This window comes from Struthio camelus, chromosome 3 (assembly GCF_040807025.1).
Source record: "Struthio camelus isolate bStrCam1 chromosome 3, bStrCam1.hap1, whole genome shotgun sequence".
In the NCBI taxonomy this organism is placed as follows: Eukaryota; Metazoa; Chordata; class Aves; order Struthioniformes; family Struthionidae; genus Struthio; species Struthio camelus.
This window is the reverse complement of record NC_090944.1, coordinates 48,601,050-48,610,608: the sequence shown is the minus strand read 5'-3', so window position 1 is coordinate 48,610,608 and position 9,559 is coordinate 48,601,050. Positions and strand designations below refer to the sequence as shown.

Here is a 9,559-nt window from a genome sequence, read left to right as displayed (position 1 = left end):
TGGCAGCGCCTGGAGCAGAGCCCACCTGCCCCCTTCCTGCACTCCAGACAAAAGTGGTGCTGCGAGAAATGTAGGTGCAGCCCCGCACATCCATTCGCATGTCCTTTGCAGCCCCACTGCAGATGGGGCCCTTGCCTTTCTCTCTCGCATAACCCTAACCCTAACCCTAACCCCAACCCTAACCCTAACCCCAGTTTCTGGCAGGGCCTGGAGCAGAGCCCACCTGCCCCCTTCCTGCACTCCAGACAAAAGTGGTGCTGCGAGAAATGTAGGTGCAGCCCCGCACATCCACTCACATATCCTTTGCAGCCCCACTGCAGATGGGGCCCTAGGCTTTCTCTCTCTCCTAACCCGAACCCGAACTCGAACCCTAACCCTAACCCCAGTTTGTGGCAGGGCCTGGAGCAGAGCCCACCTGCCCCCTTCCTGCACTCCAGACAAAACTGGTGCTGCGAGAAATGTAGGTGCAGCCCCGCACATCCATTCGCATGTCCTTTGCAGCCCCACTGCAGATGGGGCCCTAGGCTCTGTCTCTATACTAACCCGCACCCGAACCACAACCCTAACCCTAACCCTAACCCTAACCCCAGTTTCTGGCAGGGCCTGGAGAAGAGCCCACCTGCCCCCTTCCTGCACTCCAGACAAAACTGGTGCTGCGAGAAATGTAGGTGCAGCCCCACACATCCATTCGCATGTCCTTTGCAGCCCCACTGCAGATGGGGCCCTAGGCTTTCTCTCTCGCCTAACCCTAACCCTAACCCTAACCCTAACCCCAACCCTAACCCTAACCCTACCCCTAACGCTAACCCTAACCCCAGTTTCTGGCAGGGCCTGGAGCAGAGCCCACCTGCCCCCTTCCTGCACTCCAGACAAAACTGGTGCTGCAAGAAATGTAGGTGCAGCCCCGCACATCCATTCGCATGTCCTTTGCAGCCCCACTGCAGATGGGGCCCTAGGCTTTCTCTTTCCTATAACGCTAACTCTAACCCGAACCCGAACCCGAACCCTAACCCTAGTTTCTGGCAGGGCCTGGAGCAGAGCCCACCTGCCCCCTTCCTGCACTCCAGACAAAACTGGTGCTGCGAGAAATGTAGGTGCAGCCCCGCACATCCATTCGCATGTCCTTTGCAGCCCCACTGCAGATGGGGCCCTAGCCTTTCTCTCTCTCCTAACCCGAACCCTAACCCTAACCCGAACCCTAACCCCAGTTTCTGGCAGGGCCTGGAGCAGAGCCCACATGCCCCCTTCCTGCACTCCAGACAAAACTGGTGCTGCGAGAAATGTAGGTGCAGCCCCAAACATCCACTCACATCTCCTTTGCAGCCCCACTGCAGATGGGGCCCTAGGCTTTCTCCTTCCTATAACCCTAACCCTAACCCGAACCCTAACCCTAACCCTAACCCGAACCCGAACCCTAACCCCAGTTTCTGGCAGGGCCTGGAGCAGAGCCCACCTGCCCCCTTCCTGCACTCCAGACAAAACTGGTGCTGCGAGAAATGTAGGTGCAGCCCCGCACATCCATTCGCATGTCCTTTGCAGCCCCACTGCAGATGGGGCCCTAGGCTTTCTCTCTCTCCTAACCCGAACCCTAACCCTAACCCTAACCCGAACACTAACCCTAACCCTAACCCGAACCCTAACCCTAACCCCAGTTTCTGGCAGGGCCTGGAGCAGAGCCCACCTGCCCCCTTCCTGCACTCCAGACAAAACTGGTGCTGCGAGAAATGTAGGTGCAGCCCCGCACATCCATTCGCATGTCCTTTGCAGCCCCACTGCAGATGGGGCCCTAGCCTTTCTCTCTCGCCTAACCCTAACCCTAACGCGAACCCTAACCCTAACCCCAGTTTCTGGCAGGGCCTGGAGAAGAGCCCACCTGCCCCCTTCCTGCACTCCAGACAAAACTGGTGCTGCGAGAAATGTAGGTGCAGCCCCGCACATCCATTCGCATGTCCTTTGCAGCCCCACTGCAGATGGGGCCCTAGCCTTTCTCTCTCTCCTAACCCGAACCCGAACCCGAACCCTAACCCGAACCCCAGTTTCTGGCAGGGCCTGGAGCAGAGACCACCTGCCCCCTTCCTGCACTCCAGACAAAACTGGTGCTGCGAGAAATGTAGGTGCAGCCCCGCACATCCATTCGCATGTCCTTTGCAGCCCCACTGCAGATGGGGCCCTAGCCTTTCTCTCTCGCCTAACCCGAACCCTAACCCTAACCCGAACCCTAACCCCAACCCTAACCCTAACCCTAACCCGAACCCTAACCCCAGTTTCTGGCAGGGCCTGGAGCAGAGCCCACCTGCCCCCTTCCTGCACTCCAGACAAAACTGGTGCTGCGAGAAATGTAGGTGCAGCCCCGCACATCCATTCGCATGTCCTTTGCAGCCCCACCGTAGATGGGGCCCTACGCTTTCTCTCTCTCCTAACCTAACGTCTTAACAATATCTGTTACCCTAACCCTAGCCTTGCCACTAATATCAATGGAGGCCTACAGCGGAGGTCACCTGCCTCCTTCCAGGCCCCAAGAAAAAAGTTGTCCTAGGAACAGGGTTTGTGCCATCCTACACTTCCTTCAGTATAGTCTTTCCATGCCCACTCCATGGAGGGCTCCAGGCTTTCTCTATCTCCTAACCCTAACCCTGACGCTAGCCCCACTCTCAGGCAGGGCCTGGAGCAGAGCCCACCTGCTCCCTTCCTGGGCTCGGGAAAATAGTTGTGCTGAGTCCAGGAAAGGGGACTGTGGCCTCAGCTTCAGTCTCCACCTGTGATTTGGGTTAGGGTTAGGCTTAGGAGAACGACAACGCCTATAGCACCATCTGCAGTGGGGCTGCAAAGGGCATTGCAAGGAAAAAGTGCTGCACTTACATTGCTCCCAGCACAACTGTTTTCTGGAGTCCAAGAATAGGCAGGTGGTGGGCTCAGGTACAGCAGTTCTTCAGGTCTACGTACACTGGGAGGGGATGTAGAAGCCCCTTTTGGCACAGCTGTCTGTTTTGTTACCCCAAGCAGCTCGGGTTGACCTCTTACAAGTAGTTTTCAAGTAGGAATCCGCACAGACAATCGGACTTCCTCTCTTGACTTAAGGGCTCGGCAGTTTGCAGCCCTCGCTAGGGAGCTAAGAGCACTTTCTCCAAGGGAGCGTAGTTCGGTGGGGGGCCTTGCCACCATGTAGAAACAAAGGTAAGAGGCTCATGCTCTCTCAAGTGCACATCTTGTTGCCATAATCCTCATTTACATCCCTCCTCCCCTAGGCCTAGATGGAGCGCCCGTGGGCGTGGAGGCAGGGTGGGTGCCAGAGATGGGCAAGGCAGCTTTTCCTCTTTTAAAGCCTTTATTACTGCCCGAGGTTTGGGTGCGCAGTTGCAGGTGGAGTTTCCCTTCAGCCCCTCATGCCCAGGTCTTGCTAGAAGGCTGACTCCAAGTGGAGTGGGTCATCTCCAAGATCCCAAAGTTCCTCCTCAAGCCGGCCATTCTTCTGGATCAGCAGGTGCGGGAATGTCTGGCATCTCTCCTCATAGACATTGGGGCACAGTTTCGCCTCTTCCTACCCAGCCGGTGCCCAGGAATGCAACCTCTTGACTTGGTCCTCGGTCTCTACACACTCCAATCGTTGCCTTCCTTTGTCCCTTCACTTGCCACCTGGAAATCGATGTACAAAGCCCATTGCTGCGCAGGAGTCTTTTGTGCTACCCCACACGGGAAACCACTTTCCAGTTCCAAGCGGTTTTCCAGTGAGAATCGGCACACGCACCCTGATAATCCCCAGCAACCGTTTCTGGCTATGTGTTGCGTGAAGGGGCGTGAGGGTGGCTGTGCCCCATCCATTTGTAAGTAGAAATGTAAACCTTTTTGAAGCAGTTTGTGCTTCCGGAGGCTTTTGTTCCCACTTCCACGCTGAGTTTCTCTTCAGCAAATCATGCAGAGGTCTTCCGAGACTACCGAGCCCTGCAAAGTGTGACCTCCAAACGCCAACATTCCTTCCCAGCCTTGCAAGTCTTCGGCAAGACCAGAGTTTCTTCCAGCAGGAGCCTTCCTTGGGGGTTGCAGTTGCCACCTCCACATGCTTGAGGGCAGAAACTCGGGCCCTGAGCACATGCCTTGGAGCCGTCTCCGCTGCGTCCTGTGCACGGCTGGTGCACGGGCAGGGCGGCAAAGCATCCTGCTCTGCCTTTGTGGGTCTCCTGGGGGGAACTGTCGGAGGGAGCTTGAGTGGCGAGGCAGTCCTTTGTGGGCTCTTCCTAAGAGAGTGCTCTTGCCGCATTCCTCTGCTCCACCCACCTCTCTAAACACTTCTTCCGCTGCCCTGAAATGCGGCCTTTGCCGATACCCCACAGGCAATGGCTTGTTCTTGTCGGGCCTCCTTGCCTGGACAGTGGTGCAGCAGAACGGATTGTCTTTCCTTGAGGAGCTGGCTCTCGGAAACCTCACGTCTTCCAGGCCTCCAGAACGCCAACATTCCTTCTCAGCCTTGCAAGTCTTCGGCATCCAAAGGCGCTGGAATGTTTGGGACCTCCGCGCATATAGATTCTGGCACAGGTTTTCCCGTTCTGCTTTCCAATGGGTGCTGAGCCTTGGAACCTCTTGACAGGATTGTTCTTGTCCAGCCTCCTTGCCTGGACGGCTGTGCAGCAGAACGGATTGTCTTTCCTTGAGGAGCTGGCTCTCGGAAACCTCACGTCTTCCAGGTCTCCAAAATGTGGGGTGTTTTTGGAGCGCTTTGCTGCGGCTGGCAAAAGACAATGCCCTGGAGCACTATCTGATCTCTCGGCTAGGTGTCCTGCTGTGCTCTCAGCGGGCTTGATGGGAAAAGCCTGGGTCTTCTTTGAGTAGCTTTTCTGGGGCCGAAGGAGTGAAACTAGGCTAGAGCTGGGGAAGAGCGAGCCATCCGAGGAGAGAAGGGGCTCTCCAGGGAGCGGCTGGAGAATATTTTGGGGAGAGAGTGCGATTTGCTAAGTGTGGAGGCAAGCTGGCAAGGCCTTTTTTCCAGCGCCCTCTTCTCCAGCCTTAGCTTTGTCAGCTGCCTGGGAAAAAGCTCCTCCCCTTTGGCTGCCTCCGGCTCCCTTCGGCTGCCTGCCAAGCTGCTGGCCTGGAAGGACAGGTCAGGCTCGGAGAAGCTCCTCTCCATCCTGCTGCTATCCTTCTTCCCAATAACCAGCGAAGGGGCAGAGGCGCAGGCTGGATAGCTGCTGCTCACAGAAGCGCTTCCCCCTTTGGGCTGCTCCATGTCCGAGGGCGGGGGGCTGCCAGCAGCTCCAGCCTCAGGGCTGTCGCAGGCACAAGTGTTCTGCGGAGCAGCACAGGGGCGTTCTGTGGGGAGAAAGAGCCTGTGAGATACTTTCTGGCGGCCACCTGAAGATCCAAGGGGACTTTCCCGGTGGCACCGTGCCCCCCGGCAGATGCAAAGGCGCAACCTTCGTTCCTATGGACATGAGGAGAAGGTAAGGAAACACAGGTACCACCAAGGGCAGTGATGTGCTGCGAGAGGGCAGTTCTAGGCCACGGTTAGCCACTAGGTGACAAGCGGCGGTTTACCCGCGTTTACGGAGGCTTGCCATCTGGAAGGAATGTTTTTGGGCTGTTGTGCTTTTGCACTGCTGCACAGTGTGGCAGGAGAAAAACACTGCCATTCCCTCGGGAAGCCTCTGCACCTCTCTGCCCTTCCACAGATGTCTTCTGCCAGCCAATGAGAGAACGTGACCCGGCAGCCCTGGACCGCCACAATCAGCAGTGCACGCTCCTACCTGTGGAGCTGTCTGTGTGCTCCGGTGACTCGTCGGCCGAGGGCCTGAGCGGCAAGGCAACGTCCTCCCCAAACACTGCTGCGCAGTTGTCGATGAGGAACGCCACCAGCAGTGTCACCTGCACACAGAAAGCCACCGAGTTCAGTGCGAGGGGCTGCAAACGTCTTGCGCAGCCTTCCGTGCTCCTGACGGACGTTTCTGTACCCGCCAGCTGCAGCTGCCTAGCTCAGAGCCTCAGGTGGCCCGAAGCAACCAAGGCCGCCTTAGGCTCAGCTCAGCGGGGAGCAAGCTGCTGAATTCAACCCACCTTGTCAATGCTCTCTTTGTGCACGGCCAGCGGGAGCAAGTTGTCCGTGTCGGGGCTGAGCATGTTTGGCCCCACGCAGATTGCCAGGTTGCTGGCATCCATCCGGTTGCTCTCTGCATTGTCGCTGATATGGTGGAGCACAGAGAGCAAGCGCTGGAGCAAGAGGAGGTTTGCTCGAGGCAGTTTGCCAGCCACCCTGAGGGAACACAAGCAAGGAGGAAGAGGAATGCAGGCTGCAGGGGCTGCTCCTCCTTCGTTTGCGCCCGAGCGGTGGTGGGGCGGGCTGCCAAACTTACTCTCGCAGGGCCTCAATTTTCTCCTGCTGCCCGGGCTTCTCCAGCGCTAGCAGCCACTTGTCATAGAGCTCGGCCACGAGCAGTTTGGAGGGGATGTTTCTCAGGAAGTCCTGCAAGGCCAAGGCACTCAGGTGAGGCTCTCAACGCTAGCAGTGAGCAGCGAGGCAGCGTCTGCGTGCCTTGGCCTCACTAGGAGGCAGGTTGCTTTCAGCTGCCTGCTCTCACAGGTGCTCCTGGCCACTGACAGAGCAGCGCGAGGGCTGCGCGACTCCATGCCAAGGTCCCTGTGCCGAAAGGCTGAAGCTTTGCGTGTGGCTGCAGGAGGGCTTTCGCTTGGAGTCCCACCTAGGTCAGGCTAGGCACTGACATGGGCCCAAGCAGATTTGCCACGTGCTCTCCCAGCTACAAGTCAGCAGACCTCACCTTCAGCACCGCTGCCAACAGGTGCGCGGGCTGGCTTGCCAGATCCACGCTCCTGCCTCTGTCAAGGTCTTCTTTCAGCTCTCGGCGGGCCTTCTCGGTGGCAGCTTTCCGGAAAATCCCCTCAGTGGCCGGCCCTTTCTCATAGAGAAGAGCCAGGAGCTCCTGCAGGCGGAAAGAGACCGGTTGGGACGTGGCCGTGCACTCTGCTTTCCTTGGCTTAGGCTGTCGTTCTCGCTCCACGTAGATTGCCCTGGGAGGAACCTGATTGTGCTGAGAGCCCCAGCAGCAGTGCTGGGCATGCTGCGTGGCGCGAGAAGCCACAAGCGGGAGAGCTCTGGGCCCAGGCTTGCTTACCTGGAGTGGTTGGGGCAGGGCGCCACCTTCACCACAGAGCAGTGCCAGCGGCTGCCCAAAGAGAGCCACCTGGGGGCCAGAGCCCAGCTGCCCTGGGCAGTCCCCGGGGACAGCCGTTCCTCTCCAAGCCAGCGGCCATGAGATCACCACCTTCTTCCCTTCCTTCGCTCCATCTGCTGCAAGCACAAGGAAAGCAGGCCCGCGTTCAGAAAAGCAGGCGCAGCCAGCGCCTGTGGGGAGCCTTTTGTGTGCGTGCAGTGCCACGGGCTGCAGGGGCTGCTGCAGAGCGTTGACAGGCGCAGCGGTTTTGCAGGGGGAGAGAAAAGAAGAGCAGCTGCCGCTGCCGCTGCCGCTGCCGCTGCCGAGCGCCTTTCTCTGCTGCGGCGTGTCACCGCTGGTGGCGGGCCAGGCAGCCTTGCCGAAGGGCCCGTTTGCAAGCAGGACGGGAGGAGGCAGCTCCTCGCTCTCTTTCTGGCACTCACCGGCCGAGTGGCAAAGCCCCTCTTCCCTGGCCGAAGGCTCCGCCCGCGGGGGGCCTCTCTTGGCGTCAGCCTGCAAGCAAGGGGTTGAGGGTAGGGAGGCGCCGCTCAGCAGCCAGGGCCTCGAGCAAGGTGCTGCAGGGAGGCAGGGGGTGGCGGGCTCTGGCGCGGCAGCAGGGCTTTCCTGCCTGCGCCCGGCCCGGGCAGCTGCCGCCACTGTGCTGAGATCCCTGCCGGCCACAGCCGGCAAGGGCCGGGCACAGGCAGCCCCTGCTCACCTCTGCCAAAACCAGCGCCTCCACGGTCTTGGCGGTCAGCGACACCTCCTGGGCGAGAGAAGAGAGAGGCTCCGTGAGAGAGGCGTCGCGCGGTGGGGTGTGGAAAGCCGCGGGGCTCTCGGGGCGGAGCGGAGGCCGTGCGGACACTTACGGGCCCGTAGAAGCCGACCACCTTGGTGAGGAGCCGCAGGGAGGGCAGGCGGGTGACTCTGGCTCCCGGGGCTCCTTGGCTCTGCCTGCGCACAGGGAAGGGCGCACAAAGAGCTCGCTCAGCGCCAGCCCTCGCTGCCCTGCCTCCTGGCCGCCAGCCCAGCGCTGCCAAGGGCCCCGCACCCTGCAGAGCCTGCAGCCGCGCTGGCTGCCAGCACCGCTCTCTCCCGCCCGCGCGCCTGCTCTCCACGGGCCTCCTGCTCAGGCAGGCGCACAGCAGCGCCTCGGGCGCCCCAGGCCTGCCAGCCAGCAGCTGGCCTGACACCTCCCGCCGCTTGCTGCCCCTTTGCAAGCCCGAGGCGAAGCGGCTCCCGCTGCTGTGCCAGGAGCTGCAGGCGGCAGTGGCTGCACCTTTCCCCCACCGAGCGGGGGCTCTTGGTGCCGGCAGCTCCACCGGGAGCACTCCCCGCCCTCCCGCTGGGCGCCACCGGCAGCGGGGATCGGGCGGCAGGGCTCACCTGAGGATGGCGTCCAGCCAGAGCTGCTTCACCTCCGGCGACCTGCGGCACAAAGGAGAAACAGCCTCAGCCCGCGCTGCTGCTCCTCCTGTGGACGCAGGCGGCGCCCCGACAGCTCCTGCCCGCGCCCGGTGGGCAGAGTGCACGGGACGGGGCCGAGCCGCGTGGGGCAGGACGGGGACTCGTGCGGGGCCCCCACACTCACCCAAAAGTCACCACGCAGAGGCTGGAGGGCCAGACGAGGATGAGGGTCTGGCTGCACTTGAGGCCAAAGACCTCCTCGTCGTCCTCAGGCCCGGCCGCCACCGCCGCCTCCTGGCGGCACAGCACCCACAGCTCGCTGAGGCGCACCCGGTGCTTCAGCCGGAAGGTGGAGCCGCATCTGCCGGGAGGAAGAGCAGGGACGGGCTCCTGGGGGTGCGCGGCGGGGGCAAGCGCAGGCGTCCTGCCTGGCAGAGCTGTGGGCTGGGGCAGAGGCGGCCGGGCGGGCGGGATGTCCTTACTTGAAGCTGGCGATGGCGACGGCGTGCGGGAAGAGCAGGAGGTGGCGGTGCTGCGTGCGCTGGTGCCGTGTCACCTGCACCCGCTGGGTGAGGAGGAGCTGGGGGCTCCTGCACGACACGAAGGCGGGGAGCGGCGCCGGGGGCCGGCAGGCCGCCCTGCTCCAGAGCCCCAGGCGGGCGCTGGGAGCCCCGTGGCCGCGGGTGGCGGGCCGTGCCTGCGGGCCGGCAGCGGGAGCGCCCCGGGCGCCGCAGCAGTTCGCCTGTCCCATGGCGCTGTGGCCAGGCAGACCTGCGCGAAGCTGCACGCGTGTCCCTGCGCCAGGCAGTGCCGCCGGGCTGAGAGCCGCCTCTGCCCGAGCTGCCCGACAACGGCGCGCCGCCACAATGGGGACCCGCTGGTGGCCGTGGCCAGGGTCACGGCGATGCCACCGCGGCACATTGTGACACGCCGGCGGGGCCGTGGGGCAGCCCGGGGGTGTGTGCCCGGGGCGCCGGCAGCTCAGGGCAGTCTCCTGG

The 9,559-nt window shown here is 61.6% G+C and overlaps 1 protein-coding gene across 1 annotated transcript; it reads right to left on the bottom strand.

Moving 5' to 3' along the window:
- Positions 1-4,418: 4,418 nt before the first annotated feature.
- LOC104139954 (rho GTPase-activating protein 20-like) lies at positions 4,419-9,482 on the bottom strand. Its single transcript, XM_068936479.1, is given in 12 exon segments — positions 4,419-4,895; positions 4,898-5,301; positions 5,736-5,853; positions 6,043-6,238; positions 6,339-6,448; positions 6,762-6,923; positions 7,116-7,667; positions 7,873-7,920; positions 8,273-8,411; positions 8,541-8,582; positions 8,746-8,922; positions 9,427-9,482. Coding segments are annotated over 12 exon segments (2,481 nt in total).
- Positions 9,483-9,559: the final 77 nt, after the last annotated feature.